Source organism: Engraulis encrasicolus, chromosome 2 (genome assembly GCF_034702125.1).
Source record: "Engraulis encrasicolus isolate BLACKSEA-1 chromosome 2, IST_EnEncr_1.0, whole genome shotgun sequence".
Classification (NCBI taxonomy): Eukaryota; Metazoa; Chordata; class Actinopteri; order Clupeiformes; family Engraulidae; genus Engraulis; species Engraulis encrasicolus.
The window spans coordinates 42,415,662-42,435,762 of record NC_085858.1 but is presented as its reverse complement, the minus strand read 5'-3'; the positions used below and the strand labels follow the sequence as shown (position 1 = coordinate 42,435,762).

Sequence of the window (20,101 nt, the reverse complement as noted above, 5' to 3'; positions counted from 1 at the left end):
TTTGTATTTATCTGGAAAACAACACAACAGAAAAATGTTGTGGTGAACATCCTGTCGTTGTGGCGCTCCCTACTTTGACTACATAGTTATCTCCCAACAGCATTCGCTTGACTGCTTGGCTGATGCAGCAAAAGTCTAAACGTTATCAAAACGATCTGTGTACAAAACAGATCCAAGATCTCAGATCTCACACATTTCTTTTTGTCGGGTGCAGGCTCAAAATGTGAAGTTCATGTAAGGTATGAAAGAACCGCACACTGATGATCTTAATTCTTGTGACGTTTCGTAAAAGGGAGCCCAGTGCTGTGCGGTTCTTTCATTACAAAATAGATCCAAAACCTTTGTCAATGTTCTTCTCAGACATCAGAATGTAACATAACTACACAAGGCAGCTAATATATCAGCAATGTAAACATGGAAAATAACAGATAGTCTTCCCAACACATGGTTCAGGATTACTTATATTAAACATCTCAACTTGACCACTTTTACCACATAGGTTATATAATGTGGAATATAGTCAGGAGGGTATTGAATGAACACTGCTTACTATAATGTGTTGGTATGTGCGATTGAAGTATGGGAATGACTGTAGCAGGGACACAATTGCCAGTGCCATAGTCCGCATATGGGGAATAATAGTGTCACCAGCAGCAGGTCCAAACGGATAAAGTGCACCTAATGAGCAGAAAGAGTGATTAGATAAAATCAGAGAAGTATCCAGGTGGGTTGTTGGGTATGGGTATGGGCATTGGGAATGGATAAAGTACACCTAACAATCAGAAACAGTGATGTGAATTTGACAAAAACAGATAATTAACTAAAAGCACTCAGAGAGCGCAGACCTCCGCCAAGGAAGCTGCTTGATAGAACATTTGACAATGATACGCCAAAGAAGGTGGATCTAACAAGAAGCGTCATTTTGTTTCTTTTCCGGTATCCACTTTATATTGGGTGAACGCCCCTTTAGGAGACCTTCGGTTAGGAGACCTTCGGAGTCCTGAGGTTGAGAATCAATTAAGTCCCCTTAGCGCTGTAGATGGCGGTAGCAAACGTCTTGCGCAAACACCTCAAAAAGAGAAGAAGAAGTAGGGGACAAAGCCCCCTTAGGAGACCCAACTTGAGCACACGCTTTTACATTGAGTGGGCGTGTTTTGCGTTATCTTCGTCTGATTCAGTATTTTTTGTTACACCCTAAGTCTTTCTGCCTTCTTTTTATGGAGTCCCCACAATTCAATTTCTGGTCACTAGGGGCGTCTAGATATATAGGCCAGCAATGGTGAAGAATTTTTTTAAAAGTTCTGGTTCCGGCTCGTGATCCGAATCACCACCAGAATTTAATCACTTGTTCCTTGGGTAATTACTAACGACTTCACAAAGTTTTGTCCAAATCAGTTGATTCGTTTTTGAGTTATACTGCTGACAGAATCTTTTAAAAAGTCCTGGTTCCGGTTCGTGATCCGGATCACCACCAGAATTTGATCAATTGTTCCTTGGGTCATTATCAACAACTCCACAAAGTTTTGTCCAAATCCATTGATTAGTTGTTGAGTTATTCTGCTGACAAACAAACAAACTAGAACGGGCACTCGGTAGAGCGCAAACCTTCGCCTACGCCACTTATTTTTTTCTGGCCATCTTCAGAGTGTGGGGCGTAACATTCTCCAAATTTTGGTGTTAGTTTCATTGAAATTGGACCGGAATATCGTAATATTACATATTTGGCCCAGTCTTGACCTCTTATTCAATTCCGCATGCACACGTTGTTCTGGCATATAGTGCTTGGCAAAGAAAAACATTTTTGACCTTTTCGTGACCTTGACCTTGACCTTTGACCCAATCACTCCCAAATAGTAATCGATTGTTCCTTGGGTCATGACCAATCATCCCAGTAAATTTCATAAAAATCGGCTGAATTTACGTTTTTGACCTTTTCGTGACCTTTGACCTTTGACCCAATCACTCCCAAAATGTAATCGATTGTTCCTTGGGTCATGACCAATCATCCCACCAAATTTCATAAAAATCGGCTCAATGTACGTTTTTGACCTTTTCGTGACCTTGACCTTGACCTTTGACCTTTGACCCAATCACTCCCAAAAAGTAAGTGTTCCTTGGGTCATGACCAATCATCCCACTAAATTTCATAAATATCGGCTCAGTTCTGTCTGAGTTATACGAAGTACAAACAAACATTTTGACCTTGACCTTTGACCTTTGACCCAATCACTCCCAAAAACTAATCGATTGTTCCTTGGGTCATGACCAATCATCCCACCAAATTTCATAAAAATCGGCTCAGTTCTGTCTGAGTTATACGAAGTACATACAAACATATTAACAAATAAATAAATAAATACACAGCGGTCAAAACATAACCTTCGCCGACTTTGTCTTGGCGAAGGTAACAAACAGACAGACAAACTAGAATGAGCACTCGGTAGAGCGCAAACCGAAAAGCACGCCACTTATTTTTTTCTGGCCATCTTCAGATTGTGGGGCATAACATTCTCCAAATGTTGGTGTTAGTTTCATTTAAATCGGACCGGAATATCGTAATATTACATTTTTGGCTCAGTCTTGACCTCCAGACTTCATTCAAATCAGCATGCACACATTGTTCTGGCATATAGTGCTTGGCAAAGAAAAACGTTTTTGATCTTTTCGTGACCTTGACCTTGACCTTTGACCCAATCACTCCCAAAAAGTCATCGATTGTTCTTTGGGTCATGACCAATCATCCCAGTAAATTGCATAAAAATCGTCTCAATTTACGTTTTTCACCTTTTCGTGACCTTGACCTTGACCCTTGTCCCAATCACTCCCAAAAAGTAATCGATTGTTCCTTGGGTCATGACCAATCATCCCACTAAATTTCATAAAAATCGTCTCAGTTCTGTATGAGTTATACGAAGTACAAACAAACAGACATATTCACAAATAAATAAATAAATAAATACACAGTGGTCAAAACAAACACACAAACAAACAAACAAACAAACTGAACAGACAGACTATTGAAAGCATTACCTCCTTGGCGGAGGTAACCAGGTAATTGCTCTAAGTTAATGCAGTATGAGGTAGGCAAATACAGGTGTGTGATTAATGAGGCAGAGTGTGTAATGGAAATGAATTGATTGATTATCAGGTACTCAGATACAAGTGTGTGAGTAATATGACAGACAGGTAAGATGGAAGTAAAGGGAGGGGACTACCCTGGGCATTGGTGACTACAGAATTGTCCATACATGTATGGGTGTTGACTAGAGAAGGGTCCATACCTGCCTAGGTGATGACTAGAGAAGGGTTCCTACCTCCCTGGTTGATGGGGGAGAAGGGTACCTACCTACCTAGGTGATGACTAGAAAACTTCCTGGGTGATGAGGGAGAAGTATCCATACATGCCTGGGTGGTGACTACAGAATTGTCCATACATGTATGGGTGTTGACTAGAGAAGGGTCCATACCTGCCTAGGTGATGACTAGAGAAGGGTTCCTACCTGCCTAGGTGATGACTAGAGAAGGGTCCCTACCTGCCGGGGTGATGACTAGAGAAGTGTCCCTACCTGCCTGGGTGATGACAAGAGAAGGGTCCCTACCTGCCGGGGTGATTAGGGAGACGGGTACCTACCTGCCTGGGTGATGAATAGAGAAGGGTCCCTACCTGTCTGGGTGATGACTAAAGAAGGGTCCCTACCTGCCTGGGTGATGACTAGAGAAGGGTCTCTACCTACCTAGGTGATGACTAGAGAAGGGTACCTACCTGCCTGGGTGATGACTAGAGAATAGTACCTACCTGTCTGGGTGATGTCAGGCTCCTTTGGTGTGGGCACTATCGGTCCTGAAGAATACGAACCTGCCGAATAGTATGAAGAACAACACAATGGGTGTAAATCACAGCCTCCATGACGACACGATACAGTATCGATTTCTCAAAGCAGGCATTTGTTCATTTCCGTTACTTAAGAATTCCTTTTACTTCAGTGAGAATCATTATGGCAGATAAGATAAGTAAATACTCACAGGTGAAGTTGTACTTTAATGAGGCAGGAATGACCCATCGTCCTGGCACATTGATGTTGCTGGAGATCTGTAAATCTGCAACGTCTATAATCTCATTTGGAAAGCAGCTTTTTAGATGAATAATCTGAGTGAAGTTACTGTGGGAATATCCACTCTGATGAAATATGGGAAAACATGGGACATCAAAGCTTTAAAAATATATAATAGTATGACACCTGCAGTATATGTTAAGTACAACATTCATATCACTAATATAGAAAATAGAATCAGAATGTGTGTCAATCGCACCTCATGTTCTTCTGGTGGTTGGGAAATGTCACCGTAGTTCATTAAGACAAAAGATAAATCATCGTCAGAAATCAGAACAGCCTGGAATGTCGCAGTTGCATTCTGGAAACAAATAAACAGGAATTTGTTAGAGTGTGTGTGTGTGTGTGTGTGTGTGTGTGTGTGTGTGTGGGGGGGGAGGGGGTGGGGGGTTGGGGTTGGGAACACAAAATTGCCCATGAACACATCATAACATACACACATCCCCCCTCCCGAAAGTCACTGATGAGATCTTGGAAACTGTGAGCGCTTCCGACTATGTCACTGATATGACCAACTTCAGAGGAAAGGAAAAGTGTTCCAATTCAATGGCACGTCCAAAACAGTCAAAGATTCCACGGCGGATCCGCGCTAGTCACCAAATAGGCCTACACCTGGCTCTCAAATTCAGTTTGGATGATGGAAGCTTATCTGCAGGGTGTCCGCCAAACCAGCCCATCTCTGTCAGGTTCATTTCAGCTGCGCAAACTAGGCCTATGCCTCACCTCCAGGCAGGCGGACCGGACGCATCTGGATAATCGTTCAGGTTCACAGGTTTTATGTGTAGGGCCTCTCTCTCTGAGTGTGTGTGTGTGTGTGTGTGTGTGTGTGTGTGTGTGTGTGTGTGTGTGTGTGTGTGTGTGTGTGTGTGTGTGTGTGTGTGTGTGTGTGTGTGTGTGTGTGTGTGTGTGTGTGTGTGTGTGTGTGCTTCAACAATTACTTCATTCAGTTTTTGGGAATTATTATGGCTGATTCAGGCTATGCTGAGGTTACATAGGCCTATCTACTTTCTCATGCCAGTGCATACAATTTGAGAGATCTTACATACACGTATGCACTAGGCCTATTCTTGTTGTTCTAACAAACAGATTAACACACAGAGGACTGAATGCCCTTCAGAGGGCAATTTGACATGTCTCCAAAAACAAATCTGTAACACAACACGCCCCTTTCAGCTAGGCAAAACACAGTGTCCTGCCACAGGACAAAGAGAGTGACAGTTGAGTGTGCTATCAGAGCACATGGAGATTGACAGGGGTGTGTGGGCCATTAGAGGTTTTTCACACCTATCTCATTAGTATTCAAATGAGACAGGCAGTGGCAGTGGCATAGTCTTTCTTTTTTGCATTTTGTATGAAAACAACAAAACATTTCTAAATGCCCTTTTTACTTTTATGCAGCCAACACATTTGTTTACAAGATTCAAACTTCAAAAGTCTTGGCTAGATATATTTATTGTGTGTTTTCTTGCACTTTTTGAAGACCTCTGAAACCTGTTTTTTTGTACAGTTGTGTTTATACTCAATTTAAATAAAACATGTTTGTATGACATCCAATTTTCTTTCAGATTATTTCTTGTCAGGCTTTTCAGAATACAATCATATATTCCACTTTTGCATAGATGCTTACTGTTACTTGAGCCTGCATGTTTAGGCTTTATTTGGCCAATGGATAGCCTGACTTATTCTCAGCCATTACAATGACCCTGTTGTTTGACCATAATTTAAATGATCCGTAAACCCCATATGCAACCTATTTTTGTTTTATATTATGTGAGATGTCTTATAAACAAAATGATAAGATCACACCTCATGTCACATTTAACCCTAACCCTAACCCTAACCCTAGAGTAACAGTATTAGTAGCAGTAGTAGTAGTAGTAGTAGTAGTAGTAACAATAGCACACACACACACACACACACACACACACACTGACAAACTATATATATATATAGGCCTATATATATATATATACCGATAGAGGCTTAGGCGCTGGGCCCTCAGGTGTCAAAAAGTGCCCGGGCCCTTTTCAGATCCCAGTAATAGCAGCTGTAGTAGTAGTAGCAACTGTAGTAGTAGTAGTCGTACAGGTAGTAGCAGCAGTAGTACTAGTAGTAGCAGTAGCAGTAGTAGGCTAGTAGTAGTAGTAGTAGTAGCAGTAATAGCAGCAGTAGCAGTAGTAGTTGTAGCAGCAGTAATAGCAGCAGTAGTAACAGTAGCAGTAGTAGTAGTATTACAGTTTTTCTCAATTGGTTTTGTACATTTCTCACAACAGAATAATGATTCTCAAAAGTCTTTGTTCAATTGTGACTTCCTGGTGTTACCTGTGCACATGGTCAAATCAGTTTCTCATTGTTTTCGGCATATAGCAAATGCTCTCGTCTACCATGCCATGGATGTGTACAATTCTCAGTGATTTCGTACATTATCAATTGCTTTTGTCATATCACTCAAAAAGCTTTGTCACTGAATGCATGAAACTATCTCAATCTTATCTGATCAATGTAATATAAAACTGAATTTACAACATTTCCTATCCAATCTAAACAACATTTCGCTTCAGAAAAGATCCTCAAGAGTGTACTATTCAATTGACAACATGAGAAATTGATTTGACTAGCTTGTCCATACACTATGACACAATGACTAACCATTCTGCTGGCGCTGATACGTTCATTGACACAAAAAACTTGGTTTTGTAAGACAAATAAGGGTTTTGAGCAAGAGACTTGGTTTTGCAGGTTATCCACGTGTTTTGCCATTTTTGAAGCTGTTTTGAGAATAAATATTATGTTTTGCAAATTGCGAGAGAAATTCGAGAAATGTAAAAAACCAATTGAGAAATACTGTAGCAGCAGTAGTAGTAATAGAAGTACCTATAGTAGTAGCAGTATTAGATGGAGACCTACTTACAGTTCATTATGGGCATTGTACTCACAACATTTCAGTCATAAACAATAAATAGCTTGCAAATAGCATGTTCAAATAAATTCGTTCATTATGGGCATTGTGCACACAAACTCACTCATACCCGTACCCACATCCTCACAACATTTCAGACATACCAATACCCACATCCTAACAAAACATTTCAGACATCAACAATAAATGACACGCAAATAACATGTACAAATAAAATGTACAAAGTATTGATTATACACAAAGTATTGATTATGTAGTGATGTACTGGTCACCACAGTACTGGGGGAAATGAGTCCATATTCCATGGTGAAATGCACTGACATGACACAGTATGTACAGTAAGTAAGATATGCTTACTTACTTGGTCATTGTTTTCTGTGCTGTTAAAATACCAATACACCACTCTGTCCCAAGTGACCACAAACACCCAGGTTGCAGTGAAGGTCACGTTGGGGAAGTAGGAGTTGATGTCTCGAGTTGCAGTGTGAAGAACATCACCTGAGGTGTACTGCTGATAGGAAATGTTTCCTCTCTCTGTGTAGTTAAATTCTGTGGTAAAGGGTGCAATTACATCTTCATTTGGAGAGAACCAAGGACCAAGTGCAAGGCCTTCACGGTCATGTATCTGAAAAACAACACAGACATTTTGGTAAAGGCACATGTCATTCTTTTCTACTTCATCAATGCCCATATTTAAACAGCATCTAAGACATGTCGCTGGAGTTGTCAATCTCCACTTTATTGTTTCCAGTGAACACCTCACCTAGCCTGTTGTTACCCCATAGGTTGTATAATAAGTCTGAAAAATGTTCTTACTAGAATGTGTCGGTATGTGCGATTGAAGTACGGGAATGGCTGTAGCAGGGACACACTTGCCAGTGCGGTAGAATCCACATGGGGAATAACAGTGTCACCGGCAGCAGATCCGAATGGATAAAGCGCACCTAACAAGCAGAAACAGTGACGTCAATTACACAAAATCAGATGATTAACCAGATAGTCAGTCTAAGTCAATGCAGAGTAGGCGATAAGGCAGTGATGGCAATTAAAGTCAGATAATCAACCAAACAGTTTGTCCGAGTATGCAGTATGAGGTAGACAGATGTGTGATTAATATCAGACAGGTAAGATCGGAGTAAAGGAAGGGGCTTACCGTGGGCACTGGAGCACCCACCTGGGGGAGAAAAAACAAAGACATTAGCATCTGGGACCATGGTATATACCGGATATCTCGTCTGGGGGTTGGACTCAACATCCTACATCACTACTCTCCCAAATGCAAAAATGCTTAAAAAATGCTACTCAACAACTGTCAGATTATTTAAGTAGCCTAAGTAAATATCGCAATGCATCTTAATAGTACATGAATGGCAATGCATCATGATAGATTCACATCATGGTATGTGTACCGTGAACCATTTGCCAATACCCACCCCTAGTGATGGTGGACTCGCCCGACGATCGTGAAGGATACGAACCTGCCAAACAACGTATGAACAGCACAGTGGGTTAATAAGTAGGCTACATCAGTGGTTCCCAACCTTTTTCTTCAGGGACCCATATTTTTATCATTGGTGACCCAATGGTGAGCGCCCGCACGAGAGGGAGTCACATGATACTCTGTTTCCTGCGAAAACTCATTAGTTATCATTTTATTCCTCAATTTGTCTTCAGTCAAATATAGAATAACTGTTCAATGTATCACTTGTATTTTGTTGCTTCTATGCATATTAGTTTAAATGCTTTGTCATTTATTCAACGTGGGCCATATATAGTATTAAAATTAAACCCCTTAAAATTAAGAGGGCTTCGCGACCCACTGTGGATCTTTGGCGACCCATAGGTTGGGTCCCGACCCATAGGTTGGGAACCGCTGGGCTACATCACACTGCTATTGCTATGGAGGTATGAAACAAATGCTACAACTACATTCTTGATTCATGAAATATCTCCCAATATCATACTAATCTTCACTGCGATTAAAAACAGCATAGCAGCTAACTATATTGTAACTATATTGTATTTTATTTTGTATTTATTTATATGTAGAAGTCGCAACGAATTGCAAAAAAATGTTTGGTTTCAAAGACTTTTGGCAAAAGCAGACTGTACAGTTATAGTGTAATCTATTTGTTGTCACGGAGGATACATTGTGTAGTCAAGACTACTGCTTCTAGGCCCTACCGTGGCCCACCGGTAGGGCACTTGCCTGCCATGTGGTCTGACCTGGGTTCGATTCCCGGCCCGGGCCCTTTGCCAACCCCTCCCAATCTCTCTCCCAATTTGCTTCCTGTCCACTTCTCACACTGTCCTATCAACAATAAAGTCAAAAAAGACCAAAACAAAATCTTTAAAAAAAGACTACTGCTCCTGTTGCCATTGGACACGTTTCAGATCAGCTAACATTAACATTCATTAGTTGAAGACCTTAGCTTCTACTTTCAAGATGGCGGACCTCATATAACAAAGCCTCAACTTTGCCACAGATATGGACCCTAGATACCGTGTTCAGTCTCTTGGCATGACCCAACCCTGGGCACCACCATCTTGGTCCTGTATATTGATATATTTCATAGACGTTACTGCCACCAACAGGATAATGTGTGCATTGCCTTGTCACCAATGGGGCACTTAAGTCACACCCTTCTACTTCTGAGCCGCGGGGCTGTAGCTCTCAAAATTTTGAATGGGAGTAAATGGAGTGAGCCAAACTAAATCGTCATCCCGTTTGGCATGTGCTCCGGATTTCACATATGATGGCTGTGAATTTTAAAGGTTTGGATTTGGGTTGTAAGACCACTCATTTTTGGCACACAAGAAAGGTTATTTTCGCTTTTGTGCAGAACTGTGTTAGAGACTACAACGTGCCCCTCGCATATTTGACGTGAACCGAGGCACAGCCAACCCTACTGCTGCACCGCGGCTGAAGTGGCTGCACGTCGGACATGCGACTTCTGTTGTGTGGTCCAAATAATTACATATTTTTGCACGCACACAACTAAAAAATCACTTGCCAAGTGAAGTCGACAAGCACACCATTGGTTATCATTAATTCTGAAGTGTGTGATTGACTGGGGAATGCGAGGTGGATCGGAAAATAACTGTGATCACTCCATTACAGCCCCATGAGCCGCCTGGAAGGGGTGGAGACTTGGGTGCCCCATTGATGGCAGTAATATACCGGCTAAGCATGGCATCGATCTTACTTCAGCCGTTCATTCCAAGGGAGAAGTCAACGCAGTATCTACTGTAGTGTTCATATCTATGGAATCTGTAAAGTGGCAGAAAAATATTTTTGCCTGGCGATTCAGAAAAGTACTGCACCATTTAAGGTCAGACACAAAAGGCTGGCAAACCTGTCCTCCTATCACAATGTGAGGATTTTTACTTTCCCTGGAGTCATGCTCTGATTGGCTAAAGCATGTAGAGGTAATCGGGATACTCATGAACAGCGTGACGTTTTCCATGTGCGTTACGCCCATTTGTGGGGGAAAACAGGAAATGCAAGTCAATTGGTGGCGATGGGGTTTAATAAATGAAAGATAAGGACCTGTAGACAAGCGTTGTTCACGCGCAACATGCCGAAAACGTGTTGTGTTGCCGGCTGTTCAAATAACATTGCCAAATGGCCGTGACTGGAGCATTTACCGTGTTCATTTAGGGTAGCCGATGTAGCATGTAAGTTGATGAGATATTCGGTTTGTTTTCACCCATAAAGGGGCGCAACGCACATTTAGGAGCAGAGTACCCGGATGGCCGTTCATGAGTATTGCCAGATGTGACTGATGGCCAATGATTGCCCAACAATGCTCAGAACCCACCTGGAGACACTAAATCCCACTCTATTGGAACTAAACTCTGTTGATTTCTATGGCCATAAGTCTACAAAGACACCCGCCTAATACCCTTTTTGTAACCCATCCAAAGCCTCCTGATGTAACAACACTGGAGGTAGTCTGAATGACACCTGATTGGTCACCACCTACAGTCCTGAGCTTTCTGAACCGTGTGGGGCCAGACCAAACTATTCATGCTATACAAGTAGTTCTCCAGGCTGAATAGACTTGGGTGTATACTGTATAGCCTCTGTGTCACATTTTGCAAACAAGAGGGATACAGTATGTGGTGTAGAATAAATACAATATTCACACAAATAACACTTAGTGAAAAAGTGAAAGCCCAGCTGGGAAAATCCAACTCCCATTGTTGTTGTGACACAGCACTCCATAGCACACTAGGACACACTGCACCCAACGAAATTGCATTTACACCTCACCGGTGCAAGGGGGCAACCCCCATTGGCGTCCCAAAGTGAGCAGTGCGGTGGGACAGTAACATGCTCAGGTACCTCCGTCTTGGAGGAGGATGGGGGAAAGGACTCCAACCAACCTGGGGTCGGGACTCGAACCGGCAACATTTGGGCTACAAGCCTAGCGCCCTAACCGCATACCCATGACTACCTTTATAATAAATCTGGTGGCTAACTGGTCTCATTGGACTCAATGTTAACTGCTAGCTTGGAGGTAAAATTTGCACTGACATACTCAGAGAATGGTTAAAGGTATAGAAGAACGGTAAAACCCCAGGGGGAGGTGCAAAAATTAGATTATTTCCAGGTCTTTACATTGCAGCTGAGGCCTTTACATTAGAGTCGAGAACTTTATTTTACATTGAAAAATGGATAAAACTAAACTCAGGTCTTCAGTGACATTCATGGAAACTAAAAAATGAAGTGAGCAAATACTCACATCTGAAGTTTCTTTATATGTTACATCTGAGGCCTTTAAATTAGAGGGAATAATAGAGGGACTAAACTTGTTCAGGGCTTGACTGCAGTGAGAATCAGGGAGACAGATTAAGTAAGTAGGCCTAGTACTCACAACTGAAGTTGGACTCTAATGAAGTTGGAATGACCCATCGTCCCGGCACATTGATGTTGCTGGAGGTCTTTAAGTTCACCACATCAATAGTGAAATTTGGAGAGCAGCTTCTTAGGTCAATAATCTGAATGTAGTCACTGTGCGTTAATTCAATCTAACGAAAAAGAAGGAGGTATAGAGCTTGTCAGACATGGAAAAGTAGAGCTTTAACAAATAAACTAGTAAAATGATTAACAGAAATATCAGTAATATAGACAGCAGAAACAAAATGTGTGCCAATCGTACCCCATATCCATCTGGTGGTGGTGGGGAAATGTCACCGTAGTTCATGAAGACAAAAGACACATCACCGTCAGAAATCAGAACAACCTGGAATGTCGCAGTTGCACTCTGGAAACCAATAAACAGGAACTTTTAAGTGGTGTGTGTGTGTGTGTTCGCGTGTGCGCGTGTGCAGTGGCAGTAGTAGTGGTAAGTCTAGTAGCTGTAGCGGTGGTAGTTTAGTTTAGTTTATTAGCTTATTTGACAGGAGCCATGTACATGAGGGAGCGTCCCTATGTTTCCTGGGTCCTATGTTCCCCTGTCTTTGTGTGGGACCGGGGAACTTATTTTTCTAAAAAAATGATGGAGTGGTGTACAGTATTTTGCAGGTAAAATCCCCATGGCATAGCCGCCTCTGTAAAATAGCAAATGATTGCATATTCCGTGGTGAAATGTGGTGAAATGTTTAGTCTATTTGTGTTGTTGTTGTTGTTGTTGTTATTGATGTTGATGATGTTGTTTTTATTTTTGCCTGGAAACAGTCTAAGTACTGCAGACTAGAGTCTACTCACTTGGTTATTTGTGTATTGTGTTTTTGAAGGAATAATTGGAATACACCGTTGCCATAACTTACTACATTTGTGTATGTATACACCATTCTGTCCCAAGTGGCCACAAACACCCAGGTGGCAATGAAGGTCACGTTGGGGAAGTAAGAGTTGATGTCTCGAGTTGCAGTGTGAAGAACATCGCCTGAGGTGTACTGCTGGTAGGAAATGCTTTGCCTAACTCTCCTAATTTCAAAAATTGTGGTAAAGGGTGCAATTACATCCGAAGTCCCAATGTAGAGGCCTCCATAGACACTTACCTGAAAAACAACACAGCAGAAACATTTTGGTAGACACTCAAGCGCTCCATACTTTCATGACATAGTAATCCTCCTTAGTAAAGCGGCGTACACACACATTGCTAGCTTCTCGCTTGCTCGCCTACTCTCCACTCTTTCATGGAACCTTCACCGAATGTCCCCGCGGCTTTAACTGCCAATGAACAGACGAGAAGTACCGAACTCTCCATTCCAATTGGTTACTCTCTTACTTGACTCGCTCAAAGTTAAAATATTTTCAACTCTGGATCCGCCCACATCGCATCACTGGTACAGTACTCGCCTGCTAGTCTCGCTGGAACACATACACATTCTATTGCCTGCAGTCGCTGAGCAAGTAACTAGTAGCAACGTGTGTGTACAGCCCTTAACACCCTTCTCTTCTCCGATTGGCTGATGAGGCAAAAATCTAAAAGACTTTTTTTGAAGTAGTAAAAAAGTTGTAGTAAACAGTAGCTAAGACGTTTTCAACAGCAGTAAGTTGTAGCCTACAGCAGCAGTAGTAAAGGCATTTTCAACAGCAAAGTTGTAGCCTACAGCAGCAGTAGTAAAGGCATTTTCAACAGCAGTAAGTTGTAGCCTACAGCAGCAGTAGTTAAGACGTTTTCAACAGCAGTAAGTTGTAGCCTACAGCAGCAGTAGTAAAGGCATTTTCAACAGCAAAGTTGTAGCCTACAGCAGCAAATCTACAGCAGCCAGCTGATGAAGTAACCTGGCTCTCACGCAGACCCTTCGTGCTTCGTGCATCTTTGTTAAACTTTGTGAGCTCGCACGAGGGTCTGGAAATCTCAGACGAGTCCGAACGGCATCCAATATTAAAGGTCTGTCCAATCAGAATCGCGGAGTGAGATCCAGGGGAGGGGTATATTAAGTCAGTGGTTGAAGTAGTAGTGATTCAAAAGCCACGTGAATTCTCCAATCTGGTTCGAGCTGTTTTGAACACACCCGCGCCTCTCCAGGGCTAAGCGATTGACAATGTTCCATTACGTTAGAACCAGGTTACTGATGGTGAGCCACAGGCCAGCATTTGTGCGTCGCTATGTGCGATTGAAGTACAAGAATGGCAGTGGCAGGGACACATTTACCAGTGCCACATGTTAAGGGTGATATAGTAATATGGGATGTGCTCGGGTGGGGGGTATTAAATGAGCACTGCTTACTTCAAGGAGTTGATATGTGCGATTGAAGTACGGGAATGGCTGTAACAGAAACACATCTGGTGTCGCCTCATTAAATACCATATCATCGGACATAAAAGTGTCCCCTGCAGCAGATCCGAATGGATAAAGTGCACCTGACAGGCAGAGACAGTGACACCAATTACTTATGAATTAATTTGAGGCAGTATGAGGTAGTGATATCAAATTAAATCAGTTAATCATCCAGACAGTTGAAAAACTGGATTCCTTATGAGGTAGGTAGATACAGGTGTGTGATTAATATCCGACAGGTAAGATAGGACTAAAGGGAGGGGCCTACCCTGGGCATTGGGGCACACACCTGGGAGAGAAAATACAAAAAAACGTCAGCATGCACGGTACACACAATATTAGCATTCAAAAATAACGAAACATCAGATGGGTAAGTAAGATATAGGAGGAAAGGGAGGGGCCTACCCTGGGCATTGGTACACACACCTGTGGAAGAAACACAAAAAAACAAAGATATTCCCTTGCACGATACACTGATCGCATTACCATACAAGATATAGGCATCATACAGCGTTTTCACACCTGGTCCCTTTGAGCCGCCTAAGCGAACTCGGAGTAGTAACTCTGCATTTTTGCCACATATGTGAACGTTCCAAAGTGCACCCAGATCCCTGAGAAAGCGAATCGTACTGATACGTGGTCTCAGTTAGGTTCGCTTATGAGTTCTGTCAAGTTACACTTGTGACTATAGCTGTAATCACTTAAGGAGGGCTCTAAAGGACCGAGAATGATAAAAAGGAAGAGTGACACACCATAAAAGCCTAACATGACCAGAAAGATCAGCGAGTTCTTTATGTAATACACTCACAATATGAACAAAAACAGAACTGAGTCCTTTTGTTGTCGGTTCACTTTTTGGTCCACTGAGGACTGAGTTTGGTTCACTTAGAGGGGACCAGGTGTGAAAACCCTAATAGATTTAGAAGTTGTTTACATGTAGTATATGGAAAGTTTTGCACATTTAAAAAAATAATAATATCTAAGTTTAGGGTCTGAAATGCACTTGTTACAATATATTGTTTTGTTCACTGCATGAAAAGAGGAATTTGTGGATGAGTTTTGCACCTTAAATTGCCTCATACCTCAAGCCACAGCATTTGCGGCTCCCCCATGCCCCCCCCCCCCATCCCCTTCTTAGAAGAGCCTTTAATATGTAAATGCCAGTGATCAGGTCGGGAGCTGCCCCAGTCAATTTCAAGTGGGGTGGGGTGGGGTGAGGTCAGGTGGGTGGGAGGGAGTGGGGGGTCGGCAGGCCTGTTTCTAGGATTTTGGGGTCCCTAGGCAACGGGATTGTTGGGGGCCCTAGGGCATTTTTTGGCCTTTTACTAAAATGTGTGTGTGTGTGTGTGTGTGTGTGTGTGTGTGTGTGTGTGTCTGTGTGTCTGTGTGTATGTTTTTTCACGCTGCCCAGTGGTGTTTTTCAGAATCACTAACCATTAAACCAGGGGTAGGGAACCTATGTCTCGAGGGCCCTTGAGGCCGTTTTATCCGGCCCCTGATATCATTATAATGTTTCACATGACTTCACATGAAATAGGCCTATGTTTTGCAGGCCTAAAGGAATCTTAGAAATTACATTTCCAATGCAATTAAGTTATATTCAGGGGACCTAGAAAAGGTGGGGACTGTTTTAAAGGTGTCTACCTTTAAAGATGTCTATATAGGCCTAAAGGTGTCTATATAGGCCTAAATTTTATGGGGAAATCCTGATTTGTGTTCATAGTACGGCCCCCGGAGGATTTTATGACCATGGTAGGAATTTGAAGTGGCCCCTCGAATGAAAAAGGTTCCCCACCCCTGCATTAAACCTTTCTACTAGCCACAGCTTTGCTGTCAGTACATTTTATTATGATACTATAAGCTCAGAAATTAAGTTGATCAAACAATTCGATCTGTGCTATAAACATTTAAATGAACCTACAGAATAGGCAATCAAAATAGAATCATCTGAATGATCTTTCTTGGACATACATTTCGAAGTGACCCTTCGAATTAAAAAGGTTCCTCAGCTGCTTTTGAGGAAAAACATCAATGTGCTTGGCCACTCTGGTTTTTAAATGGTATTCTGAACTAAAGCAAGGATTGTTCAAGTTAGTTGAAAATAGACCGTCTCTGGTTAAATTAGTTCTACACCAAGCCTTTAGGTGGCAGTAAAACTAATTGGCACAATGCGAATTCCACACACAAGCCACAAAGAAAGAAGCCATCAACCGCGGTCAACAACACCTTCCTGATTGAACAGAACCACGCGCTGTCTGTGTGGTTTCACTGTTACAAGTTTCTTGGCGATATGGGGGAAAAGTTCCTCACATACCAACGGAAAATGGGCTTCACATACATGTAAGTACATTTTACTCAACTGTGGTTTAAAGTTTCAGTACTCAAGAGCGATTGAATAGCTCCTCTGAACACAGATCCGCCATTGCTAAGTTAGCTGGTAGCTCAAGTCCCCTCAATGTGACTACACTAGTTGCTGCTGTACGCTAGTAAATTCTGATGACTTGCGAGCATCGTAATGACAAAATGCTGTGGTGAAACAGTGAATATGTTAAGTATACTTGTTGATGGTAAATTGTTTGACATTGCTCGTTCTCAGTTGCCTTTCCCCTGCCTAAAGCGGTGGTAGGTGGACACTCCCAACTGAGATTGCTCCCGGACGTGCAGTCCCAGGTGTTTCTATCACTCCCGGACGTGTAGTCCCACCCGATTATATTTCACGTATTATCATACACTGCCACATACAAGCAATTTAGGGTTAGGGTTAGGGTTAGGGTTAGAAACAAAAAACTAACATCAAAAGATAACTAGCTCCGTTATATGGCGGTGGGACCGATAGTCTGGCTAGTGGGAGCGAGCTGACAGGGGAGCGTCCTGCTTTGGGAGCGTCAATCAGGGAATCGCCTAAAGATAGACAAAGGCTACCGTTAGCATGCTATTGCGTTAGCTCATCAACTAGATGCTGGGCACTGCTCATTTTTCACGTCTGCCCGGCATTTCGCTGATGAACTAACGCTTAGACGCCTTGCCAATGTTTTGTTGCTGTTGTTTTAATACACCTGTATACATGTAAGCAGCTCAATAGAACACTAGATTTTGGCAAGTGTCTTTTGGCAATTGTTACTGCAATAATGCACAGTTAAACATCATTGCACAAATTGGTAAAAATGATGTGAGAAATCTTACTGAAAGCCAGTGTGACAAGAGAGTAAAAGAGGACTCATATTCAACTTCATCTCCATCAGTTTAGACCACTCTGGTCTCAAGCACCTGTGGAAACACGAGGTAGGATAATGTAACATAATGCTTTCACAAATCTACAAAATCAGCAAAGATTGTTTTTAATTTAAAGGATTAAAAAGAGATTACCAGCATTTTTTTTTACTTCTATCAGCCTTCATTTCTCTCATGTCTCTCTCTGTTTTGGTCCTGTATTGCACTTTAATGTGTGTCCTGATAATGTCAGTCCAGTGTACGTCTATGTCTTTGCATGGCATTGAGAGAAAGGTCATTTCAATTTCTTTGTATGACCTGGTCATATGAAGAAACTGACAATAAAGCCGACTAGGCTTGACTTAAAATGTTGTCAGGTTTAGCCAATCAAACTAAAAACTTCCCTGTCAGCACAAACATATATTTGCCATTGACCAGATAAACACTTGAACCCAAATACTCACAGACTATTTCCAAATCCACCATTACAGCGGTTTCTGATCTATCCACAGTCCTCCAGTATGAGTTTGTGTAGCTCCTGAATCTGCCTCTGTGGCACTAAATTCAGTGTGATGAGGAATTATAATAGTAACTGTATGGCTAATGAAAAGCACCGCCCTCTCATGTTCCAGCATCTTCTACTGTGACCGTGGGAGCATCCCATTTTACTCTCGCCTTGCTGTGCCCCCATCCCCTTACCTGTTACCATGACCAAGGACTGTCTTATATTCCACTATCTTGCTGCCTTGTTGTGCCCCCATCCCCTTACCTGTTACCATGACCAAGGACTGTCTTATATTCCACTATCTTGCTGCCTTGTTGTGCCCCCATCCCTTTACTTTCTACCGTGACCGTGGGAGCGTCTATTCTCATGGGGGTGTATGAGACTGTCCAGAGAATGGTGTCCAGGACCAGAGTGTAAGAGTCCTGGCTGTAAGCAGTTAAACAGAAGTTGATCTACATCTTCATCAATCCTGTACAGTATCAAGTCATCACCCTCCATAAAATGCAATTCCCCTCCTTTAGTCCCAAATATGAGAATAGGATCAGTTGAACACGGAGTCCTTATTTTGTTTCGTTTACAGTCTGTGTTCCTAATTTCCTTATCGCAGTGCTGTGCTCTCTGCACCCTGGATGACACCGCCAGTATTTTGCGTGTTGGTCTACTGCTTTTAAAGCAAGCATGTGCAGTCGGTTGCTCGCACTGACTCGTGTAATTTGCGGCTCGCAGCAAGCGTGCCGAGGGCTTAATTCTCAGAACTGTCAGAGGATGACACTTTAACCACAAAGCACCCCCTTCACCCTACAAGATGAATAATTTTAACCACAGTGTGTGTGTGTGTGTGTGTGTGTAGGCTACTGCTGCCAGGGGGTGGCGCACATACACACACACAAACTCATTTACTCACACATGTCCCGTATGTGAGCACAGCAACAGACACCTGCACCGGAGGGTAATAATTATCCTCTCCTCTCCTTTCTCTTAGCTGTTTTACACTACTGTTAAGTGTCTCAAACAGGACGTATTGAAGTTTTTAGGCCCAATATTGCAACATGTACACGTGTGCATTTGTGTGTGCATGCATGTCTGTTGCGTGTGTCTGTCTCTACTCACATACAATACATGTGTGCATGCATGCATGTGTGTGTGTGTGTGTGTGTGTGTGTAACAAAGATTTTAGCAGCTGCAACTGCATCTTGACATAATTGGTGCAGAGGGGAGCTATCCAAGATGGCCACACTGATATACACGCACGCACGCAATAATCCGTGAATACCAAATTACAGCAATTGTATGCCCCCTTTCCATCTAAATCAAAGGAAAAAGCTACCATTGTTTAATCTTGGGAAATTATAGGGCCCCAATACCAATACCAACCATAGCTAAAGTTTGAGTTGGTGTGTGTGCGCGCGCATGTGCGCGTGCATGTAGTTCATGGCAAGGTCAGTTTATTTCAGGGTTAAGTAAATTTTACACTTCATGTCAGCTAGTTTAATACAAAACAAATGTCAGGAAGGAATCTCAAAGTAATGATTCAAAAACTTAACCCATATAAGGTAAATAAGATGCCATTTATTGAATGTATCAAAACAAGATCAAATGCAAATAATAATGTGTAGATATAAAAAGCTAATTTAATGAAAAATGTAAAAATAATAATACACAGATACATGGCTACACAGGGATGGGGTGAGAGAGTGTTCTGCACACAACCACCACTGCAGAATACAGGGATGGGGTGAGACAGTACTCTGCACAATGCAGGGATGGGGTGAGAGAGTGTTCTGCACACAACCACCACTGCAGAATACAGGGATGGGGTGAGACAGTACTCTGCAGACCATCACCATTGCAGAATACAGGGATGGGGTGAGACAGTACTCTGCACACAACCACCACTGCAGAATACAGGGATGGGGTGAGACAGTACTCTGCAGACCATCACCATTGCACAATACAAAGATGGGGTGAGACAGTATTCTGCAGACCATCACCATTGCAGATGGGGTGGGAATGTGTTCTGCAGAATACAGGGATGGGTTGGGAAAGTGTTTTGCAGAATACAGGGATGGGGTGAGAGCGTTCTGCATTGCAGAATACAAGATACAGAATACAGGCT

General features: G+C 42.4%; 1 protein-coding gene and 1 long non-coding RNA gene across 2 annotated transcripts; both read right to left on the bottom strand.

Moving 5' to 3' along the window:
- Positions 1-135: 135 nt before the first annotated feature.
- LOC134464709 (sushi, nidogen and EGF-like domain-containing protein 1) lies at positions 136-12,242 on the bottom strand. The gene is made up of 10 exons (XM_063218067.1): positions 12,198-12,242; positions 11,913-12,066; positions 8,466-8,510; positions 8,186-8,206; positions 7,849-7,976; positions 7,394-7,657; positions 4,312-4,413; positions 4,024-4,177; positions 3,797-3,856; positions 136-155 (listed from the first exon to the last, which is right to left on the bottom strand). Exons 1-10 carry the CDS (start codon positions 12,240-12,242, stop codon positions 136-138), a joined length of 993 nt encoding a protein of 330 aa, XP_063074137.1.
- Positions 12,243-12,813: 571 nt separating this feature from the next.
- Positions 12,814-18,025, bottom strand: LOC134462719 (uncharacterized). Its single transcript, XR_010037569.1, has 6 exons — positions 17,945-18,025; positions 17,454-17,537; positions 14,676-14,696; positions 14,539-14,559; positions 14,220-14,353; positions 12,814-13,041 (listed from the first exon to the last, which is right to left on the bottom strand). It is a non-coding gene; the product is annotated as an uncharacterized LOC134462719 (long non-coding RNA).
- Positions 18,026-20,101: the final 2,076 nt, after the last annotated feature.